Here is a 24,576-nt window from a genome sequence, read left to right on the forward strand (position 1 = left end):
GTCCGCCGCGTCTGCCGGCCCCCGCACCACCCCCCCCCCCCCCCCCCCCCCCCCCGCCGTTAAAGGCGCGGCACCGCCTCCCCGCCCCGCCCGGCGCCTCCCCCTCCGCCGGGGGGGTCCCGCACCCACCCGCTTGGCCCAGGCGCGGGGACCCCCCCAGGTGTCCCGCACGGGTACCCCCGGGAGGGGGCAGCGCCCACCCGGGGATCCCCCGCGGCGGGGATCCCCAGGGATCTCCCCACCTGGACCCCACCCAGGGACAGGGAGCGTCCACCTGGACCCCCCCAAGCAGTGATCCCCAGGGATCTCCCCACCCGGACCTCACTCAGGGACAGGGAGCGCCCACCCGGACCCCCCCAGGCAGGGATCCTCAGGGATCTCCCCACCCACACGTGGGTACCACGATCCCCCTCAAGCCCCCCCCCACGCAGGGATGCCACTGCCCGGACCTTCCACGCCCAGGGACCCCCACCCAGATCTTCCACGCCCAGGGACCCCCCACCCACACAGGGGAACCACCCTCCCTAATGAACCCCCCCTCCAGCACCCTCCCCACTGGCAGGCAGGCATGGGGACCCCGCGCTCAGGCGCAGCGTACCCCGACACCTTCCTGGGGACACGAAGGACACCTCCCCACGGCCAGAAACACGGGGCGCCCCGAAATTTCCGTTAATTGCCCTAAAACCGCCCGGATCTGCGGCGTGGAGCAGCCCCGCTCGCCGGGCTGCGGCCCCGGGGAGATTAATTGGATTTTTTTCCACTCCGACTTCTCCAAGCCTTCGCTTTTCCCTCCCTCTAGCGCGGATCCTTCCGGAAGCACTCGCGGGGTGGATTTCCCTCGCCTCAAACATGGCAGCAGCGTGGACGGGAGGACCACGGATCTGCGGGTACCCGCAGGGACAAACACTGATGCTCTGTCACACTCGGGGACAACGAAACAGCGCAAGAAGCCACCGAGAGCTCCGGGCCAGTGCCCAGTCTGGCTCCATCACCGGGGACTGGCATTAACGCTCAGCTTCCCAGAGCCCCGGACATCAGTGGGGAAAAGCGAACGCCTGCGCACGAGGAAATTAGAAAATTCACCTTTTTTGGCAGCGGGAGCGGTGACAAGGACAGCTGAGCCGGCGGCGCTGGGAAGGATCGGCGTCCCGACCGCAGCCGCGGCAGCCACAGGGGCTCGTCACCCCGCGACGGAAGGGAGTCATCCCAGTTATCCCAGCAGAGCGGGGAGGCTGGCGTCGCCCCGGGGCTTGGCACGCACCCTCCCGTCATTTCTTCAGACCTCTGGCGATGAAGAAGCCTGGCTTAAATTCCGGGCCCCGTCGCTGCCAGCGAACGATTTGTTTATTTGTCCCAAAGCATCTCTGAGGAACCAACCTCTCCGCGGCGGTCGGTATCGAAGAAGGGATTTGCATCGGGCCGCTCGTCACGCCAGCCACGTGCGTCACCCCGCCGCGGGCTGCCGCCGCGTTGCCAAACTCTCCGGAGCAAACCAAGGCAGCGGCGGAAGGCGGCTGCGGGCCCGGGGACGTGGCAGAAGGCAGGGTCAGAACGTGGGACCCGCCGTCGGCTGGCGAGGCAGCGCTTTGCTGCTCCATCCCGGGGCTTCCCGGGCGCAGCGTGTCCCGGCCGAGAGCGGCACGCGAGCCAGGCAAGGGCAGCATCCGCACCCTGCGCTGGTGAAGTGCAAATTTAAGGCCAAATCTCACTTGTATTAATCACTTGGGTAGCTGCAGTGGTTGCGGCAGCAGATTTTGCTGATGTTTTGTTGCTTTTGTCCAAAGCAGAGGCTTCCAGCTGGCGTCAGAACCAAATCACCGTTCCCCAGGAGCGGGGACAGATTTGCCGCCCCAGGGACAGTGGATGGGGGGGTCAACAGGGAGGGAAAACCTGGGGCCGAGAGGACGTCGGAGGGACAGGGCTGCACCTCCTGCCAGGAGCTGAGCAGGAATGGAGGAGCAGAGAGTGCTCTCTCCAGCTACAGAAGATGTTTCTTCTCCTCCACCTTCCAGGACTCAGAGGCAACATCCTGCTCTCTGGTCACTGCTTGCTCCAGTGGGGTCACAGCCAAGAACACGGCTCCAGTTGTGTCCAGGGAGGTTCAGATTGGATATTAGGAACAATTTCTTTACTGAAAGAGCAGTCAGGCGTTGGACCAGGCTGCCCAGGGCAGTGGTGGAGTCCCCATCCCTGGAGGGGTTCAAAAACCATGTAGATGTGGCACTTGGGGACATGGTTTAGTAGGCATGGTGGTGTTGGGTCGATGGTTGGACTTGATGATCTCAGAGGTCTTTTCCAACCTGAACGATTCTGCGATAACATACCGCTTACTGCCAGCTCAGAAATTTCTGGTCCTTCAAACGTCACATTCATTTGCCACCACATCACAGCATAACGAGGGATATAAGGACCTGAAATTGCTTTTAAATTAGATGTTGTGTACCATTGCCCAATGCGTAGGGCAATAAACCATCTCGATTATGAGGTCTGGAGGAAAAACTCGCTGGAGAGCCACCGCTGTGCGGGTCGGCCAGCCGGGCTACTGACGCTGAGTCTCCCCGACCGCGGGGAGGAAATAATGCAAACAGGCACCGAAATCCCAGTCACATTCGGCAGCCGCTCATGGGGGAAAAGGAGAGGTTTTACAACGCTGCAGGAGCCCCAAGTCATTTGTTTTGCCAGGAGTTTTGCTTTCTCGGATCACAGGGAAAAACCCTTCAGGGCTGTGGACTCAGGGAAGGCCCGAGAGAAGGACAAGCTACGCGCTTGGTGGGGCTGCAGGTCGCGGAAGCTGATTATTGTTAATTTAGCATTTTATGTTAGAACAGCAGAGATCCTTACCGATGCCAGAAACGAACGCCCTGCAAGTGTCAACACCTCACTGACGCCAGCCAGGAAAAAAAAAGATGACCAAACGCTGGATTTTCTCTCTGTCTCTTTTTGCTTGCCTTAAATTTTTGATACTGTTTACAAGCACGAGTTCTTACAACTAGTAGGAAGTGGAAATTAATAGATCGCACGCACACATGCAAAAAGATTTCGAAAGGTCGCAAAAAATGACTACAATTTTCTTCTCGGAGTAGTAAACTAGGAGTAACTCCACTGCAGAAACTTGAGCTACGTGGAAAAAGACGTTTAATTCAATCCAACTGTAAGGGAATAAAAATACATCTGTCCCAAGCAGCATCTGTCAGCAGAAATTATGCTGGAAACTCTTGCAAGAAGAATCAAAGCTCGTAATGAAAACCAACGGTCTAAACCGTGACGTTGTACGTGACCAGTATAAAAACCCGCCAGGCTAATACAAGCCTCCACATAATCCAGGCGCTATCACAACATATAGATGATTTTAATTAGGCTGAGACGATCACGGTCACACTTTGTACTGCTGAAAATCCAGCTAATGAAGTGAATTGTTAGAAGCCGTTTCAGAGCTCACTGAAAAAAATGAGTTTATTTATAAACTACATTCACCTTCCATTTCTGGATTTCACCGTTAGATTGGAGCACCGAAAGACCCAGGACGGGGTTTAAGACTCCGCTGTTCCATTCTCTCACACTCAAAAGAGGATCAGCAATGAGCAGCACAACTAAAGACCCCCAGACTACTCAGTGCCCACCTCAGTGACTGACATTTTCGGCCTGATCAGACTTCAATCACGATTTCTGACGGTTCCCCTTCAGGCTGCTCGCCTCCTAGCCCAGGCCTGGGACTAGTCACCCTCAGCTTTCACATTTGCAATGAAAACTGGAAATCCCACAGGAAATCCCAATGGGAAACCCTTTTCTTTCCCCCACCAGGCTGCTGTTCCCGTACCAGACACCCGAGCAGCACACAAGTCTGCTCCCGAAACGCTGCGGCTGGTACCCAGCCTGGCAGCAGGAATTGCCGTCTGACGCCGTAAGTGCTGCGTCTCACCCGGCTGCCCCGACCGCACAGCTCACTGCCCCCAGTCATGGCCACCCTAAATCCCCCGCCAGCCCGAGACAGAGCCCTTCCGACGCTGCTAACGCACACAAGCAGAATAAAACCAGCACCAAAATCCTTGCAAGATCAGGGCTTGCCATTAGTCTGAATAATCCCTACTCATTTTCAAGTCACTAATTATTCTTACGCCTGTATTGCATGGCTTTAATTACCTTTTCCTTCAAAAGAGCTCGATCTCGACTGAAAAGCAACAGCTTTAGCTGGAAGAGCTCACTGTAAACATTTGCTGCGACTCCAGTGGGTCATCAGGTCCGGGCCACAGAGGTGGAATTTAATTTCCAATCTGGAGATTTCAAGCCTTCCATATCAGATATAGGTAAAGGGATCACAGGGAAGCTGGACGGAACAGCAGCTTTCCAAGCAGCACAATAAGAACCGTGCTTTGAATTCACATTAGAGTACTGTTTCAAAGCAAGTTTCAAATATTCTTCCTCTTTCTTGGTAGCATCCTAGCAGCAGATGATTTTTCAGGCTGGATGGGTATTGTTAAGCAAAGCAAATGAAGAAATGACACAGAAAATACCTTGTCTCCTGTGAAACACTCCCTGTGTGGTATCACAGTGACAGTTCAAATCTTGTCTCCTGCTCATCATTCATAGCACCCCGTTGTTATTTGCACTGTTCTACACTAATCCATAACAGGTTTCAAATACTCTTCTTCATCAATACTTATGGAATGAAGAAATTTTCCTTTGCGAAAAACCACGCTTGTCACGCAAATCATAGAATCATAGAATGGTCAGGGTTGGAAGGGACAGAATCACAGAATCACAGAATGGTGGGGGTTGGAAGGGACCTCTGTGGGTCATCCAGTCCAACCCCCCTGCCGAAGCAGGGTCACCCAGAGCAGGCTGCACAGCACCGCGTCCAGGTGGGTCTGGAATATCTCCAGAGAAGGAGACTCCACAGTCTCCCTGGGCAGCCTGTTTCAGTGCTCCGACCTTAAAGATCATCTGGTTCCAAGCCCCCTGCCATGAGCAGGGACATATTCCACCAGCCCAGGGTGCTCAGAGCTCCATCCAACCTGGCCTTGAACCCTGCCAGGGAGGGGGCAGCCACAGCTTCTCTGGGCAACCTGGGCCAGGGCCTCACCACCCTCAGGGGGAAGAATTTCTTCCCAATATCTCATCTAAATCTGCCCTCTTTTAGTTTACAGCCGTTCCCCCTTGTCCTATCACTGCACACCCTTGTGAAAAGCCCCTCTCCATCCTTCCTGTCAGCCTCCTCAGGCAGTGGCAGCTGCTCTAAGGTCACCCCAGAGCCTTCTCTTCTCCAGGCTGAACAGCCTCAACTCCCTCAGCCTGTCCTCGTAGCAGAGGTGCTCCAGCCCTCTGATCATCTTCGTGGCCTCCTCTGGCCCCTCTCCAACACATCCATGTCCTTCCTATGCTGGGGGCTCCAGAGCTGGACACAGGACTCCAGGTGGCGTCTGACGAGAGCGGAGTAAAGGGGCAGAATCCCCTCCCTCGCCCTGCTGCCCACGCTGCTCTTGATGCAGCCCAGGACACGGTTGGCTTTCCGGGCTGCGAGCACACATTGCCGGCCCATGTTGAGCTTCTCATCCAGCAGCACCCCCAGGTCCTTCTCCTCAGAGCTGCTCTTGAGCAAATGCAATGCCCCCCCTGAGCACGGACCTGAAACCTAGCAGGATGGGTAGCAGAGAGAAACAATATGCAGTGAGAGACGGGGGGGGGGGGGGGGAAGAAATGGGAAGTCAGAGAGACCTTCTGCTCCGGGGACTCTTTCAGCATGAGGATAAGGTATCCCTCCGCCGAAGCAGCCTGTGGGGCTGGCTCAGCATGTTTTCCTCCCGCAGCCGGGGAAGGACATCGGTTGAGCTCTGCGAGGCGTCATGGGAACGGCGTGTCTCAGGCTCTGACTAACTTCCAAGGAAATGTGCAGCAAACACGCTCGTAGCCTGTCTGGGTAAATCAAAGAGCGCAGGAACCACCCCAGCTGTTCCTGCCACCGCAGAGTAAGTTAATATTAAATTATTTTGTCTGCGGCTACACAAGGGATGCAGCCACCTGCCTGGGGTAATGAGTGTCACGCCAGAGGGGATCGTTGTTCTCCGGTCCCCAGTTTTCCACTGCTGGTGGTGACATGCACCTGCGTCCCAAAGGTGGCTGGAGACTTGGAAACGTTTGCAGATCCTTGGGTCCGAGGAGATGTCCTGCAAACAGCATCAGGACCGCCGGTGCCCCAGGACATCCAGCGACAATTCCCAGCGGTGTCACAAACTCACCGTACGTCCCTCTGCGAGTTGCTATTTTAGCTCTTCATACTCAAAACGAGCAAATATTCTTCTCTTCACTTCTATATCCAACCTTTTTAGATAGTGACAAGCCTCTCCCTAGTGAACCCACCCTCTGCCCATGCTATGTCTAGACTCGTAAGACATCTAAGTTTTTCTATCATACCATTCGTAAGTCTTGGAGGACAGAAAGGGTTAAGAACCAACTGGGATTCTCTAGGGAAAATAGCAGGGCACCAGAAAAGAAGCCAATTCAACTAATTTAACCCAAAGGGACAAAACGAGGTTTAGAAGGCCCTTTCTAAAACGTCACAGAGAAAAGCATTATTGTCCCCCAGGGAAAAACATAGCCATTAACAAATTAGGTGAGAGTCGAATGAGACGTAACAGGCCTGAAACAGCTGCGTTCCTCAAGGCCTTTAAAGTGCCTGTCTGCACTCACTCCATTTAGTTTGGACAGCAGCTCTGCCCATGCCACTTTGGGAGTAAAGGGGTCTGTAAAAATACCTGGGGACAAATGTGAGTATTTTTAATGTTAATAGACAAAACTTTATGGTTCTGAGCAACAGGATTTGGGTTTTAGAAAACAGCCAACTTAGGACCTTCCCAAACACACGCCCATCAGGGTTCCTCATTCTCCTCGCAGCCTCGCTGAGCGTACCTTAGCAACTCTACCTGAGCCCTGTCAAATGGCCTGAGCAGAAACAGAGCTCAAGGGAGCTACTCTTGTATTAATGAGTTGGGTAAATGCCTATTGAAGGGAGGCCAAAGCAATCACAGCATTTAATTATTTCTGACAAGTCGCAGATAAATGAACTGAAGAAAAAAAAAAGAGGAAGAAAAATGACACTTTCACGAGGAAGGGCACCGCGACAAGTTAGCTTCTTCTACAGCCTGCAGGCACCAAAAATACATAAAAATATTCCATCATAATATCTTGGATTGTATTGGGAAAATTAACTCATATTCCACTTCTATACACTGACCATAAAAGCTGAGGTAGAAGAAAGCATGATGTCCATCGTCTAATGCCATAACCCATTCAAGGGAAAAGTCATTAACAACAGACACCGCAAGGAGGAGCGAGGAGGATCCAAATGGAGGGATGAGACTGTACCAAAAGGGATCTCGGGCTGGATTCCTGCGTGGCTGGGACGAGCGTGGAAATGAGACGAACTGTAGGAGCGCGCGACGGCAGAGCTGGGCATGGACTCCTCCGTCACGGCTGAGCTAACAGCGTTTACTGGCAGACCACGGGCGAAGGGCTGGAGTGACAGAACCATGACTGTGTGAACTGTTAATTATGTGCGTTAAAAGCACAAAAAGGTCAAGGCGGGGGGGATCGGAGCTTCTGCTGACATCTGGCAGCGTTTTGGGGAAGTCAAGTTTCTCCTGAGGTCCTCGTTGACTCAGGAGTGCTGATTTGCTTGTCTTTAATTGGAGGAAGAGGTAATGAGAACTGACTAATCGCCGAGCTGTGCACCCTGCAGACTCATTCCGGTGTCAGTCACTGTATCTTGCTGATCACCCAGACAAAACGAAGATTCACGGGGATTTCAGTGACTGGTCAGCACCCTTCCTTGGCTCATTGTGTTTGCGTAATATCCAGCTGTCCTCCGCTATACAATAAGCCAGTAAAACCCTAGTGCTGGTGTAGCTCAGCTGACACAGCAGAGAAGGCATCACAGGATATGCTCTAATTCCTGGAGAGCTTGCACTGAAGGTCCTAGGCGTGCAAATGTCATTGCTCACGTCTTCAACGTTACTGCGACCCCTGCAAACTAAATTCACAGGGGTCTGTTAGCAGCTGGTTCACGCACAGCCCTCTGCTTTTCTGTGCAAACACGCACGAGTGCTATCACTAGATTGTTTTTTCCAGATAAGGCTTAAAGGATCAGTATTTAATTGCAGCAGCAAGTTCAAGGTGCGAGCCGCGGTGCTTGCATTAGAGCGATTTGTCACAAGAGTTGGAAGGAAGCAGCTGATCCATCACGCACTCACCTCATTCAGATGCAATTCAATTTAGACAGACCATTTGGCACAAAAACTAGTGAGATGACTTAACAAAAAGCACGGAAGAACACTTCTGAACCCTGGTGTCGGATACTCTTCTGTGTGACATTCATGGCGGGGCTGTCCAAGAAAGCTTCTGGCCATTGATAGCTAGGTTGCAATTAAGGTGGCAGCCAATGCTTAAAGCCCACCTCCCCCCCCCCCCATTCTCCCCTTTTCTGGCCTTATTTTAAATGCAACACAGAGTGAAAAATAAAAATAGACTGGTGTGCTCTCCCCTGTGCTGCAGTACAAGGCTTAAGAAGGCGGCTGGGCCGGGACGAGCAGATTTCTACGCAAACACCATACAGAATGCCTTCCTTTAATCTGTTTGTTGCTTTGCACAGATAGGAAAACTAAACAAAGTTCGCTGTATAGTTTTAAAGTCACCATTCAGCCTTTCAGTTGAGACAGATGGCTTTTACTTACAGTGCTTCCTCTGGCATTCAGTGGCGGATTTGGCAATCGTCTCTGGGTCTGGTTCTCAGCGATTCTCTGACATGGGGGCAGTTATTGTCTTCATTGCACATAATAGTGCTGTAGCAGCCAGAAAAAATGGCTTTTTTTTCTAGCTAGTTTACCCCTTTTCCATCTGACAGAAGTGATTTTCTTTCCCAGCCCCAAAGTCGAGGCACGCTGAGCACTGCCCTAACGCTGGTCTCTGCCAGCAAGCACGGAAGGCGCACGCGTTGGCGGAGAAATGCTGGGAGCCCACTGATGTCTGCAAAAAGTGCCAAATTCCCCACTGCTGTCCTTTTCAGGGAAGAAGAGAGCCCCGGTTTAACAGCGACAAAGAATAAGCAGCCTTACTGCTGTGTGACCTGGGCTGCATCGCCCGATACAGGGAAGGACACATGGCACTAGGGGGTAAATGGAAAGTTATAGCCCTTCTTCCCACCACCAGTAAATCCCGAAATTAAACTAGATTCTGACCTAAATTCAAATCACTGTAACCTCACCTCTCTAAGAGGATTACTCCTGATTTACACGGGGGCAAGTTAGAACCAAATGTCAAATCTAATGGACCTGATTCTATCTGTATTACACCAGCAAAACTTAATGATGATACACTTCATAATTCACAGTTAAAAGTGAAATTACTCACTGTTGCTCAAGTGAATAGTCATGGTGGTTTCTTTCCTTCCCTGACAATAAATCCAGTATCTACTGACACTGACAAGCATTGGTGAGGTCTAGAATGGAGCATTACGAGATAAATAAGTATGAGAGAGCAATGGTCACACTTGTCAGACAGAAGGCACTCCAGCATCTACCTCTGAGCCGCCTCTCGTGAGCCTTGCCAACTCCTTGGAGGTCCTTCACTCCTGCAGGGCCCGCTGACCTCGCTGCAGCCACCTGCTCCTCTCTCTGACCCCCCTTTGGGCTCCTCCTCAGCACATCACTCTGTTCACATCCCTGGCAAAAAGGGAATCAAGGCACAGGGACCAAAACAGGGCTAAACCAAGCAGAAGGAATCACCTTCACAACAAGACTTGGATTCTGCTGTCGACAGAGAAGCATAGAGTCCTGGGGTAACTGCAAGGTGCTGCATTCGGACACATCTTGTGCATAATATACTGCTCTTTTCTTGGAACACAATCCTGCTCTCAGTTGCTCTTCTACCTCCGCCAAAGGCATGGCTTGAACACTGCAGGCAGCGAGGCCACCAGGAGATGGAAGCTACACCTGAGACCAGCTACGCTCTTCTGAGGCAATTACAGCTGTAAAAGTTTTGCATAAAGCTCAGGAGAGTAGGAAGCAGAACATTGTTGGTTATGAGCTATTAATCCTCAGCCTGGCTCCTGAAAAAGATAAGATAAACCCACACCAGACTGGCCAACCTGAAAGCAAGCAGGAAAGCATTGATGGTGTGCTAGGACAGAAGGCAGCTGTTGAGAGCACTAACAGATAAAACAGGTGGAGCTTCCTTACTGCCTTGCTCCTTGTCCCTTCCAGGTTTTTGGCAGTCTCCTGTGATTAGTCCCGTCCTGTAACCAGATTACAGCGTCCAAGTAACGCAGGAATGACTGCTACACAAAGGTTTAAGAGACTGATGCAGGAATGTTAGTAGAAGCTCTGTGGAATAGTCTTCTCCAATTAGTTATCCAAGGAAGAACGACACTGAATGGCTCTTACAAAGAATGCACAAAGCACTTATTGTTGTACTAATCGTCAACTTTCTAAGTAAAATTAACCAATTTGCTAATTAAGACCCATGACAGTTCATCATTGCTATAACGATGCACTTGAGATGATTCATCACCCCGTAAGTAACTGGGGGATGTGCGCAACGGCTGCCTCCGGCGTGCGAGAGGGAGAGCGGCTCCTTCCCTGCTCCGAGCAGCCCTGCTTGTGAGTCACCACGGTCTGGCTCTGGGCAGCTGCTGCTTTCCAATGGGAAAAAAAAAAAAGAAAAAAGAGGAAAAAAGAGGGGGGAAAAAAAAAAAAAGAAGTCAGCCTGAGACAGAAATAATCTTTTTTAAGTTGGGATGGGAAAAATAGTTGCCCTTTCTAATGTTATTTGACCTGGATGATCAGAAACTGAGCAGTCTCATGAGTCCCAAAAGATACATTTTAAATTAACGTCTGTCCAACTGATGACAGGGGTGAGAGTCTCCTGGAAGGAAGAACACTGCATCACAGCAGAGAGGACGATGCCTCTGATGACTGCGAAGGGGAGACCCAGAGACTGGGAGAGTCAGGGAGGGGGAAGACCAGAGACTTGGTGCCTCCTGCTCACTGGATCGCCGCTCTCTGGACCTCTCACTACCTGCACCTCCACTCACTGGGGCTCCCCATCAATGGGCTCCCTCCCAAAGAACAGCCATGCTTTCCCTCCCTTGGGAAGCATCCAGAAGACCCTTCCCCTAAGTCAGAGCAACCCTGAGATCTTGAATAGCCCACACAATGCAACTCTTGATTCCTCTGATGATGTCTCAGCTTTCTAAACATCTCCCCTTCTTCTCTGCCTCAAGATGGGCAAAGAGTCTCATGCCAATTTAACACAGGAGGTACCAAACTCCATGACTTAGCCAAAATCACATCACTTCCCACCGGTGCCCACGCCATTTGGAGGATACCCCTATCAAAGGCAAGAAGCAACACCAATACTGAGAGATTTGTATTTTATGTTCACCTCAGATGTAGCCTTTCTCACTTAAATGCCATGGTTTGAGCTCTTCATCACAAAATGCAGACAAATCAGTCCCCGGGAGCTTCGGTATGAGCATATCCCATCTCCAGGGGTTCTGCAACGCAACAAAGGATTAATTAGATGAGGAAACTCAGGGTACTACGGCTGCAACGCTACAGGCAGGGCCAGACCAGGGAAACACTGTGACTACCACAACACTCCAGCTTCCCAACCTAAGCACAGCAACAGTGTTCATGCATGGGGTGACCACCAATCTCCTGTCCTCATGGGATGCCACTGCGAGGACAAAACACAACTCAGCATAATCCCTGTGTTGAATTCAGTGACTCCCCTGGACAACCCAGACCCATGCTGTCATGAAGGAGCCTGTGAGGGCTGGGCTTGCTGCTGCTGGTGGGAACGGTGCCCCTCATCACCCTGTCCCACGGAGCTGGCACAGGCAGCCAAGGCCACAGAGCTGTCTGCAACCACCCCAATCACCCGCCAGCCCTAAATTGGATGTTTTACTTTTAACCGCCCTGAAATGATCCAAGCTAGCTCCACTAGCATCCATAATTCCAGGTGCAGCCTCCCTGAGAGTAGTCTCCTTTCTTTGCTGGGCTGTCTGGTGTAAATCAACCTGCCTGAGGCTGAATTTTTCTGGGGCAGCGGGGATGTGGCACCTGTAAGGCGCAGGGGCAAGGTGAGTCACAGAAGTACCACGAAACCAGCCCAGCAGGCTGTGCTGAGGAGGGAAGGATGCTCGTCAGCCACGTAAGCTCTGCCCTACAGATAAAGGATACAAATCTAATCCTTCACACCTCTGAGGCAGCGAGAAGAGCCTGGCAGCACCTCCCAAAGACTTGTGGCGTGCCTGGGCTTTGACATCTTTTTCCAAAGGGTTTTTTCAGCTCAGACAGCTGTTTGCAAACAATTCTCACAGCAGAGTGCAAAGCCCTGTCTAGCAGAGCGTTGATCATAGAATCATGGAATCATAGAATGGTTTGGGTTGGAAGGGACCTTAAAGCTCATCTTGTTCCAACCCCCCTGCCATGAGCAGGGACATCTTCCACCAGACCAGGGTGCTCAGAGCTCCATCCAACCTGGCCTTGAGCACTGCCAGGGAGGGGGCAGCCACAGCTTCTCTGGGCAACCTGGGCCAGGGCCTCACCACCCTCATGGGGAAGAATTTCTTCCTAATCTCTAATCTAAATCTGCCCTCTTTTAGTTCAGAGCTGTTCCCCCTTGTCCTATCCTTACCCACCCTTGTGAAAAGCCCCTCTCCATCCTTCCTGTCGGCCCCTCCAGGCACTGGCAGCTGCTCTAAGGTCACCCCGCAGCCTTCTCCTCTCCAGGCTGAACAGCCCCAGCTCCCTCAGCCTGCCCTCGTAGGAGAGGTGCTCCAGCCAAATGGTGTTAAATTGTCACTCGCAGGGGGCAGAAACAGGGACAGAAAACATCTGCCAGGGGAGGACAGCAGCCGATATGAGGAGTAATGGCTTCCTCCCCCCAAGCAGGGTCAGCAACGCCGGCCCAGCTGGGCACGGCCGTGTCATTGCGATGCCTTGAGTCTGAAGTTTGCCCTTTCGGCCCGGGGCTCCCCTCCGCAGACCAGGTGGGCCTCGTTGCAGTCGATGGGGCAGGTGGGAGAAATTCAGGGCACGTTCCACTCGCTGGCTCAAAACCACCAGCCAGAAGCAGGGCATCATCTTTGCAAGGTCCAAGTCACAGCTCTATTCCCCCCGTTCACCCTAAACCCGGGCGAGGGGAGCGGGCTCAGCTCGTGTTCGTCAGCCAAGCCCCTGAGAGCACCCTGCCCTGCCGACAGCAGCTGAAAGGCTCCAAGGGGAAAAAAATCTCCCAGTTTTCCCGCGTTTGCTCCGCAGCAGCTGCGAGGGCTCCGCTCCCCCAGGAGCCGCCCCCGGCGCCGCCCCGCGGGGTTAAAGCCGGGCCCGGGGGGTAGGGGGGGGCCCGGGCTGCGCCCATGGACGGCGCCTCGCAGCTGGAGCGGTACCTGGAGCGCTGCGGCGGGCAGGTAAAACGGAGGGAAAATGAGGAAAATAAGGGGAAGAGAGTGTGAAAATACAGGGAAGGAAAGGAAAAAACATTGCTGCGTTGGCCGGGAATCGAACCCGGGTCAACTGCTTGGAAGGCAGCTATGCTCACCACTATACCACCAACGCCTGCCTATAAACTGCTTCCCGCCAGCCATTCAACTGCTGCCTTGGCTGGGCTGAGCTGCCGGGGGGCTCTGCCCCGGCTCCCCCTCCCCAGCCCTGAGCAGGGGGGGAGCGAGCTATAACGGCCCAGGGGCGCTGGGAGGAGCCCCTCCAGGGGTCTCTGCGGCGAGGGGTCCCTCCCCCCCGCTCCGAGAGGGATGGGGCGGTCCCTGCCGGGATGGGGGTCCCTCGCCCCTGCTCCGAGAGGGATGGGGGGGTCACTGCTGGGACGGGGGTCCCTCCCCCCTGCTCCGGGAGGGACGCTCCAGGTCCTCTGCAGCGAGCTGTGCTGGCGCTGAGGGCGCTCGGATCTCTTCGTGCCGGTTGGCGAATCTTTGCAAAAATGTCTTTTTCTGGTATTTGGAATAGCCCTCCCGGTCTGAGGGGGTCGCAGAGACGGCAGGGTGAGGGCTGGGCTCCGCAGCTGAGCATCGTCTTCGCTCAGGGAACACAACTTCTTTACTTGCCTCCTGCTGTAAACCGTTTTTCAGCTCAGGAAATGGGTTTAGCGCAGGCTGTTTAAATGCGGAGACCTCCGAGCAGCAGTCAGTAAAACCCTCTGGATATGGCCCTATAAAGGTGGTGAGGTACAACCAGGGTTTTACAAATGCTACCAAGCTTTTTGTATTTCAGATTTGCTGGCGTAATTGATAATACCAGATGTGTGAGATATTACTGTAGAAAGAAGAAAAGGAAAAAAAAAAATCTGTTACTCCAAGCAGCTGGATTTGATTTCTGTGTACCCGGGTCACAGGGATTCCTGCAGTGGAAGTGAAAATGGCTGTTTCCCCTCAAGCTGCCCCAAACTTTGTGATCTCGGACAGGATCTATATGTGAAATCCCCTTCCTGAGGCTGCTGGGAGATGTCCAAAGCTATGCAGTTGGTGGGGCCTTCAGTGAAGTTAATTAACCCAAGTGTTTATAGCAATAACCCTTGGCAGCCAGCCCACCCTAAACATGGTCTTGTGTCCCCTTTCACAGCCCCCTACCCAGCATCTGCCTAACAAGAAGGCGATCTTCCCCAGCGCTGAACCCTGTAAGGGCTTTTTCCCAGACCAGCTATAGGCAAACTTGAGGAGAAAGGAAGATTTACTTTCTGTTTCTATCATCTACTTTATGCAGTTTACTTTGTGTGGCTTGTCTTGATTTGGTTTTCAGCTGTTTAATGCTTCCAGCCTCCTATGCCACTCATTTCCCCACCACCCTCTTTCTTTAATCTATGCCACAAACTGTCTGCTTTACGTCTCTCTTTTTATTTTTTTTTGACTATTATATTTCTCATGTTCTCTGATGCCCCTAGTATGATGTGTGAGTAGTCCTAGAGGCTCACAGTGATGAGGCTTTTTTGTATCATCTTCTCTGCATCATGGTTCATACAAAGCTCTCCTAATTATCTCCTGTACAGCTGAGCCTTAGTCCATGGAGGTCTTGCAGAGACTGTGCCTTCCTTCCCCTGTCACTAACTTGAAAAATATCTATTTAAAACCCATGTAGTTCAGTTATTCCATAGTATATTGTTATTTGTAACTGTTAATCCATTTGTGTCTGACCTCTTAATTCTCAGGTAGTGCTCTTGGATCCTGTTTTCCACAGAGCCGAGGGGTTAAGCAGTACCTAGTCTTACCCAGCAGCACTCTGCCCCAGCTGGTCTCCTAAGGGCCTCTGCATCTAGAAATCTGCTTTAGAAACAGCTTTGAACCTCGGTGCTCATCATGCTTTCAGAGCTAGACCAGACCACATCTGTATTCAAGCTAGCACGGGCTCTCTGGGAGGATTGGTTGCTTACTAAGAGTTTTCCAGGTGTCGACAGGCAAATGTACCGCAAAGTAGGGGCCGAGATCTCCCTGTGTGCACGGCTGCGTTGCTAAGTGAGCTGATTAGCAGAGAGCAGCGCTAGCTCAGGGCGGAAAAGCATTGATCCGGAAACCCTGCTCCCACTGGAGCTCGGGCGGTTGCTGCCAACTCCAGGGCCTCAGTCTTGTGTGCCGCTCCCTCTTCTGATTTGTGCTTGGACTTTTCCAGTCCTTCTGGCTCTTGAGCCCAAAAATGCCTACATGAACACAAAACCTCTTGCATGGATCATCCGGTCCAAGCTGTCACCTGCTGTGGGCGTGGGCAGAATCCACCTTCCTGGAAAGAGCTTTCCGCTAACTAGAGGCTTCTGCCCTAATGGAGAAGGGAATAAACCCTTTCCTAAACTCACACCTCTTTAATATTAATATTACAATGCCTTTTAAATAGTTTTTAATAATAAATAGCTGATAAAGAAGGATATTAGTATGCCAGAACTTGCTTGCAGATACTTTGCGTGCTTGGTCCGGGAAAGGACGCTGGCTTGGCTGTCTCACCTAAGCCAGTCTGGTGACCTCCAGCAGCTGAAAGCACAAACTGCTCCTGGTTCTGTGGGCTGCTGCCCTCTGTTGCGCAAACCCAACACAGCACTGACACTGTCCCCTGCTAGCAGGGAGAGGAAATAGGAATATACTGAATGGGAGTTAAAGCCAGCCAGAAAATGCCAGCTGTCTTCCTTGAAAAAACTCATGAGCAATTCTGTTGGTTATGTGCATAACTCGGGTACAACGGCTGTGAAGGGCAAAGTGCCAGCACTGCAGCTCCAGTCACTGCTGAAGATGTACAGTAGTTCTCAGTCTGTGGTATTAACGGAGTATTCTGGACCGCTTTGGAAGCATGGTGGGAAAATGTGTATCTCCACTGTAGAAGTTACTTGGATTTTTATATGCTGATAGACAAGGAAAGGACAACTTTCAAATCTTAAGGCTATTCTTTTCTACAATATGTATGGGGAAAAAATGAGTGAAACTTCCTCATTGAATACAAGATTAATTATAGTCTCCCAGTGAAAGTAAATATTTTAATACAAGATCCTTAATGAGACTTTTTCTTAATTCAAGGATGACCTCTCAACTAGTCCCCAGCTGTTTGCTCCCATGAGCCCTTACGACGTCGACCTTCCAATCCAAGCAACTGAAGATGTGTTGTTCGGTTCGCAATTTAATCAGCCCAGGGAGCTTCCAACAGACTTCTCCTCTGTGGATCTCAGCTTTCTTCCAGATATTACCCAAGATAACAAAGACCAAAATCTATCTGAAGATGGTCGTGAAATGCAAAACAAGCTTGATGGGTCAACATCGAGAGATGAGGACAGCAGTCACTTCACAGATGAAAGCAGCTTGTCACACCCAGGTGCCACTCAACCATCTCCTGAAGCATCCGGCGTGTGTCCTTCTCTGACACCAATGACTCCTATGACCCCAGTGACACCTGCATCAGAAAGCTCTGGTATAGTTCCTCAGTTACAGTAAGTTTTTGTATGTATTATATATGTAGCATATATAATAGTCATAATTTTGCTTAAACTGTGAAGTACTGCTCTGACTTCTCACTTAGAGAATGTAGCAAGCATGCTTTGGTCTTAAATAAGCCCACCCAAAAAACTAGGGGGGTAGCTATTCCTCTTTGAGGAGAGGCACAGCAAAGGAACTGGCAATACTGGGAGGCAACTGGATACTGTGTTGATCAGCGCAACACGAAAATGGCACGGAACAATACACAGCTTAGTGAAATGGGAGAGTGGACTTGATAACGTTCTGGGTGAGGGAGTATCGGAAATGCCTCTGGCTCGTTAAGGGGGAAAAGTCACTTCTGGGAAATGAAGTTTCTCATAGGGAGAAGTGGTGGGAAATTAGTTGATGGCAACTATTAACTGGACTGTGACTTCACATACAGCTAATAATGCTGGGGGTTGGCTCTGTAGTGGCTTGCTTTTGCAATAAGAAAATTCCTCTTTTGTTCCTCAGGAATATAGTGTCGACTGTAAACTTGGCTTGTAAACTAGATCTGAAGAACATAGCTCTGCATGCCAGAAATGCAGAGTATAACCCCAAGGTAAATCTTAAGGACTCAGAGCTTTATTCTTCCTTTCTCAGTGCTGATGGATTCTAATATACAAATTCACCATGAGATTTGTCCCTTTTCTAATGCCACTGTCTTGGCCCATGGGGAAAGTCACAAACATCTGCAATTTGGGCCTGTTAAAAGAAATACAGGGGACCACAAGGAGTGGGTGTGTTGAGGTTTTGGTTTTTTTTTTTTTTTTCCTTTGAATAAAGCCCTAGCAATGAGATGCTACCAAGCTGTTTAAGAAAGGAGCTGACCTCTCCCACCTGTGGCCAGCTACCTCCAGCTGAAATGGCTCAAGCAACCCTCACTGGGGGAGGAAAGATCTGCCCCGAAACTCTTGGCTGAAGGAAAGAGAATTACCAGACTCAAACTGGTGTTACATGATACTTCTAGCAAGTGGCATAGGCTGCAGAAACCTACTGGGAACAGATGGGTGGTGGTCCTGTGACCGTCGTCTTAAGTCCCCTGGTCCTGAGCGGGTGGAAAATAACTTCAGGGTTGTAAACAAACACTTTTACAAAGCAAACACGTGCAGTGTTGAGCTCTGAAAGTGACAATTCTGGAACAACCAAACAGAAATACAGCACCAGCTAAATCCCCGACAGCCGGACTGTGACGTCTCCCTTTGAATTTGCAGAGGTTTGCTGCTGTGATCATGAGAATCAGGGAACCACGGACAACAGCCCTCATCTTCAGTTCAGGAAAAATGGTCTGCACAGGAGCAAAAAGGTATTGTTTTGCTGTTGTTTTTGCTTCCCTCTAAGGTCTGGGTCTTGCAGCTATGCCTATATTCTGATGAAAAATGACAGGAAACCTTGTTTAATTTATCTAGCAAAGGGCTGTCGTAATTGCACGGGAAAAAATGAAGGACTGGTATTGAAAACTGTCTAGTTTTCTTCATGATGGCAGTTTAGTAATTACTGAACTTCATGCTTCTGTCCCTGAATATAGATTGAGCTGAGCAGACATCAGCAGAAAAGCTGCTAATATGCCTGGGAATTGTTAAGGGGTTATTTGCATTTCTCACTGACTTTAAAGTGAGTTAGGACATCGCTTGTGTCTGTCAAGTCTCTCTTCAAGTGTCTGTGTTCACTAGACAGCACATCTGCCTCTAGAGAAAATGGGAATTAGAGAAAAGCAAACATTATTTCTGTACTCTGAAGCACTTCTCCTCAACTTCAGCAGCTGCCTTGATTTTTTTTTTTTTTTTAATGTCCCTAAACTGTCAATGAGATAATGCATTAACTTACAGCGTAGGAGACCTCTTCTCCAACCACCGTCACCCCAGCCTAGTTAGCTGGTTGTACGGATGTCTGCAGCTCTGATCTTAGGGATGAAAAGCTGTTGTAAGGAACTGAGAAAGAAACCTCTGAAGAGGGGAACTCCTGGGTGATGCAACATGCTCCAGTGTGCTCAAATAGATCACAGGAAAGTGAATGACAAATTGTTTTGGATTTTGGTTGTTTTTTGGGGTTTTTTTGTTGGGTTTTTTTTTTTCCTTTTAGCTCACTGAAGTTGTTCTGGGGATAGAGGCTTGCTATTTTGAGCAGTGGCATATCTTTTTCTGGAGGACAGATTAGCGTGGTGGTGGGTCTGAACTGACTTCCAGCTTGAGAGCAGGAGAAAGCACTAATTGAAGCAGCTTTCCCCTTCTGCTCTTGCTTCAGTGAAGAGCAATCACGGCTCGCAGCCAGGAAGTATGCGCGCGTGGTGCAGAAGCTTGGGTTCCCGGCCAAGTTCCTGGACTTCAAGATACAGAATATGGTTGGGAGCTGTGACGTGAGGTTCCCCATCCGGCTGGAAGGCCTGGTTCTCACTCACCAGCAGTTCAGCAGGTATGTGGAAGTCAGTTACAACCCCACGCAACTCGAAGCAGCGTCTTTATAAGCTGCAAACAGACTCAAATTCTGAGGCAGCACAAGCCTGGCAAAAGAGAGTAATAATTAACCAGAGAATGAATATCAAGCATGTCTTTTGCTCACCAAAAGACACGCTCACTGCTTCAGCAAGCATGAAGTGGCTGTAGATGCCATCTGTTGCAATAAAGATAGTAAGGTTGATCTGCAATAACTCCTGTTCTGAGTGGGGCACAGGCCAAAATGACCCTCTGCTTAACTGTCAGGGTGGTGTACGGCAGCCAGCAGCGAAGCTTCCAGTGCTTGAAACCGTCGCTGACACAATTCAACAGCAAAGGGCTCTGCTGAATTGCCCTCCTGTGTGGCGTTTACTGCTTTCTCCTTGCAGGGACACCACAAACACCAGCATTAGAAACCTTGCAACTGAGAGCACGCTACACAAGCGCTCAGTCACTCTGGGGTCAACTGGATGCATGTTAGATCTGGTTAAGGTGAAGGGCTGAAGAACTGCCAAGAAGCTCCTGAGCTTTTTGCTCGGTTGTTTAATGAGAGATTCTCTTTTGTAAAAGATTTTTTTGACCATGGATATTGTTGTTTGACACAATCTTCAGTGTTGCTGCATATCAGCAGAGAAATGTGCACCAGAAATCTCCATTAATCTGAGCAGTGCTGGCAATCAGAATTTTGTTGAGGCAGAGTACAATATCAAGCCTTAGCGGGTATCTTTCTTCGCTGCAGACCATATCGATAGGAAAATAACCAGTCTTGATTAAACAATTCAGGCTTGCTTTGAGCAGCTCTTAAGCTACTTGAACTTGGTCTATGCCCTTGCTCCATTGTGAACCTCTAATACTAAGCAGGCCTCTTAACTCCTGTCAAACCAGATGCCTATCGGCAAGGACAAGGTTTCTAACCTTCTGGCATGAAGCCAGACTCCAGCTGCAAAATACATAACTGAAAATGCAGCGTGTTTCTGGGATACTGCTTCGGTTCTTTCTGTCTGGATGTCTATTAGCCATCAGTTCAAAGCAAACCTCTGAGTGGTGGGCATGCTGTGCCTTCGAGATGGGCTCATTCAGAACTAGCTGTTGCCATCACTGAGGAAAGGATGAAGATTTCAGCACTGACAAAATCAAAACTCAGTTGTGTCTTTTATTAGCACTGCATTTAGTATTTTGCATTCAATTTGGGGACTAAATATACATTAAAGATTCACTTGGCTGTCATCTTGTCTTAGTTGCATAAGATGCTTCCTGATAAGGGCTCTTTGCAGACTAAGAAGGATTTCAGTACTGTTTGAAGATTACAATAATGGTTTCAATGCTATGGAAAATCAGATTCAGAAGTGGCTCAGAATTCTTTAAAAATAAGGATGAAGAACTCCTACCAGCTCCAGCTGGGATCACCAGGTTTCTCTTGAAGATGTCTAAAACCTGACCTGCCTTTCCCTGGGTGGCTAGCTAAAATCTGTGGGTTTAATTACTCTATTATTAGTGCAATTAAAGAGCACTTTATGCATGCAACACTGAAACAGTATTTGCATTTTACTGATCTTAGCTGCTTGCTTTGAAACAGCTATGAACCTGAGCTATTTCCTGGCCTTATCTATAGGATGGTCAAACCGAGGATAGTGCTGCTTATCTTTGTGTCTGGGAAAGTTGTGCTGACTGGTAAGTGGTCTCCCTCTGTATATCTGTAATCAAGCGCTACCACATCTCCTGAGAAAGCTTTTAAATTGAACATTAGCTAAACTAATATCTTGCCACTCGGCAATCTTTTTAATGCCTGCTGCTGCTTCTCTGTTTTCTGCAGATAACAATATCGGTATCGCTGCACTAGAACCTCATATTGCTTCATAGAGCATCTCAGATTTCCGTGTTGTTAAACTTGAGTATCTTTATTTTATTCAAAGCATAATGCCATGTGTCAAAGTACAGAATCCCAACGGGATGCTGACATGCTAGCAACTACTCAGTCACTTCAATACGAATATCACAATAAGCAATTTAAAATTGCTTGGACAGGAAGCAAACTTCTTAAAACACTTCACTGACAACATTGAGCAGGGTTTATTAAAGGAAAGGGTGGAGATGTAAGAACTCGTTCCAGGCTGCTTGGCAAAAGGCTCATGAGGCAAAAGCCTTGCTGAGTACGTGTGCACAGCAGATACCTGTAACTCAGATCCCACGTCAAGAAAGCCAGATTCCTGAGTGCGTGTTCCTAATGCATTCTTTTGTAAAGCTCATGAAAATACTTTTATTCAGAGGTACTGAAAGGTAAATGGTACGTGTTCCCGGAGTATATGTGTGTATATGCACAACACAGCTTTGAGGTATGTGAAAGGCAAAAGAGAAGCCCCTGCCTTAGCCAGAGACTGTAAATCATGAATGAGCTCAGCTAACTGAAGAATGAGGCACCAGCTGCAATGTCGAAACTGAATTTGCCAAGCTGTGAGGTTTTTTTCCCTGATCAAGAAAGTAACTTAAAAGTAAAAGTCGTAGTAATGCAGATGCATTATTCCTGTGTGTTCTGAGGGGTTTACACGTTCATCCTGAGTGGCACTCAATCCAACTGCTAGTTCATCCTGTAGCTAATGTTTGTTGTACTACTATGACAGAGTAGTGTCACTGGCAAGGAATGTTCCTGCCTACTGCAGTACACTTAGTGTACAAGGCTTGGTATTAAAGATTTGCTTGCAGTAAGATGGAAAAGACTCACTCTGAAATGGCAGGTGCCCTAACAAAACTTAAAAATAAAGAAGCTTCTTGAAACTGGAGGAGGGGAGTTCTCAAACTGTGGATCAGCTTCCAGTATTGGAATAAATGCCCTTCATTTCTTGTTTCTGTGTTTCCACTTACCTTGTCAACAGGCAGAGCCGTCACTGTTAAGCAGATAATACCGTGGTTCTTCTCAGGTGCTTCTTTCTTTTTCAAAGCCAATGTTTTGCACCTGTCAAGAGTAGCCAACTGCAGTTTTGGTTCCTCAGATTAAATAAAACTAGCCTAGTCTTAAAAGCAAAGTGACCTGGAAATTGTTCCTTGTGAGGCAGCACCACTATGACAGAAATTCTGCCTTAAAGTAATATTGACTCACTTTTAAAGTTGCTCTTAAACTCCTGCGTTCCTTCATGCTTTGTGGTCTTATCATTAGGTTTGAGTTGCATTCAGTTATCCTCAATGCTCTGTTAATTTTTAACCTGCTTTTTCCAAAATGTCTTTCTAGGAGCAAAAGAGCGTTCTGAAATCTATGAGGCATTTGAGAACATCTACCCCATTCTAAAGGGTTTCAAGAAAGCATCATAACACGGTCCATAAAGCAACTAAGAATAACAGATGGGTTTGTATTATTATGCACGGAATGGAAGATAGGGTATTCCTGGACCCAGCTGTACAGTCGTGGATTGTGAAGCAAACGATGCTGTTCTGAATGCTACGAATGCTGATGCCTGTCTGTAGTTTGTGAAATGGTTTTTTGCTTTCAGATTAGCTGTCTATAATCCACCTGAGTTCTAACAACTTCTGCCAAACTGAAAAAATTGCCAAGTGAATGTTCTTTTAACAGAATGCATACTGAGGTGGCACTTAAAAGTATTTTGTAATAGAAACCATATGTCTCCTTTTCCGCTGTTGAACAGGTAAATCAACACTGCACTTCAGACCAGGTTTATCAAAGTCCTTAGCTTTAAGTGTACTGTAAACCTAGCTCCTGTGATGTTGTATTTTCATGTTTACGCTCAAAATATATTTTTGTCTACAATATAGCTTACAAAATCCAGCATGACTTGATTTCAGTGTTTTGAAGACAGTGATTGTTCGAGATCTGCTGAATCCCTCTGACCCTACCGGCTGCGTAACTCTTGTGTGTAATGGTGTCTGTACTCCTCTTACAGAGGAGACAGTCAAGGCCCCTGACAGCGCTGAACATAACTAGAAAGCCATGGTTAAGGGGTAACTAAGCAAATTATCTAACTTGTCACGACACAAATTAGATTTTAACAGAAATAGTACCCTCTTGTATTACAGAAGTCCCCTCAGGTGATGGGAGTTTGTTGCCTGGCCCAGACAAAACAGTGTTGGTTAAGAACTGCCTTTGAAACGGACTTGAGGAAGATACAGCAGGGTTCTTGTACTTTTTATCTCCACGTGAACTCAGGGCTTCCTCTGCAGAAGGTGTCACGCTCAGCCTGCTGACGTGACTAGGAACAGTGTAGGGACTACACCTCGCCTGTTCTGGTACCTCCTACGATTCTCGGGAAGCAAGGTTTTTACCCAGAGCAGGGCTTTGGTGCTGCTGGAGTCTGTCCTGCATCCTCCCCATGTCTCCTGCTGAAGATGGGACACATCTGCTGGGAAGCTCCTTGAGCCACTAGAGGCTGCTGTCAGATGACTTTAGCCTGACCCTGGCCAAAAGCTGCTTCTGTCCTTGATGGAAATGCACAATATGAGGGACGGCTGAGTACGGAGCAGGCTGTCGTAGTCTTGCTGGGCTTAATTCTGCTGTCACAAGTTTATTTCTGGTTCGGTGAGGATGTGATTTCAACTTCTGTGTCTGCAGTATGTCTCACAAACTGCCTGCCTCCTCCTCTGGAAAAAAGTTTGAAAAACTTCATGCACTTCCTTATGATAAACTGGTCTTAACTGTGTTATCAATTTCCTTGTCACAGTCAAACTGGATTTCCATGCTCAAATCTTTTTTAAACAGAGCCTTACTTGTCTGTTTGTTTTCTAACACCAGACTTTCCACTGCTGTGGGCGGGACTTCTTTGCACTCTAGCTGTAAAAGCTGATAAACTTGAGATACAATAATCTTTTGCAAGTGAAAAACAACCTGCTCTCACTGGGATGCTGGAAAAAGCTTACCTATGATGAGCCCCCTTGAATAAATTGCGTTTTAATTAAGACCTTGCCACATAGTTTCACCGGTAGAGTTAATGCTCTTTAAAAGTGTGGATAAAGTCTTAAAGATAAGAAGTGGGCTCTGTGTCTTTTCACTGAGCTACTGACGATGTTTGCTATGTTAACTCTTTTCTTAAAAACAACAATCTTGGTTCTACCTATTCAGTGCTGTTCATGCTAGTGCTTTGTAGCAATTAAACACACTAGGAAGGGGAAACAATATAGGCTGGGATGTTTCGCTTTTTTTAAACTGGGACA

The 24,576-nt window shown here is 49.1% G+C and overlaps 1 protein-coding gene and 1 non-coding gene across 2 annotated transcripts; one reads left to right on the plus strand and one right to left on the minus strand.

Annotated features, from left to right (window-relative positions):
* Window positions 1–13,538: 13,538 nt before the first annotated feature.
* On the minus strand, window positions 13,539–13,610 carry TRNAG-UCC (transfer RNA glycine (anticodon UCC)). The gene has a single exon. It is a non-coding gene; the product is annotated as a tRNA-Gly (tRNA).
* Window positions 13,611–16,186: 2,576 nt separating this feature from the next.
* On the plus strand, window positions 16,187–22,778 carry TBPL2 (TATA-box binding protein like 2). The gene is made up of 7 exons (XM_075427172.1): window positions 16,187–16,360; window positions 16,559–16,965; window positions 17,465–17,552; window positions 18,205–18,296; window positions 19,235–19,402; window positions 20,999–21,093; window positions 22,646–22,778. The coding sequence occupies exons 1-7, from the start codon at window positions 16,187–16,189 to the stop codon at window positions 22,723–22,725; spliced, it is 1,104 nt and encodes a 367-aa protein (XP_075283287.1). The 3' UTR covers window positions 22,726–22,778.
* Window positions 22,779–24,576: the final 1,798 nt, after the last annotated feature.

The sequence above is a fragment of the Opisthocomus hoazin genome, chromosome 7, assembly GCF_030867145.1.
Source record: "Opisthocomus hoazin isolate bOpiHoa1 chromosome 7, bOpiHoa1.hap1, whole genome shotgun sequence".
Taxonomy (NCBI): Eukaryota; Metazoa; Chordata; class Aves; order Opisthocomiformes; family Opisthocomidae; genus Opisthocomus; species Opisthocomus hoazin.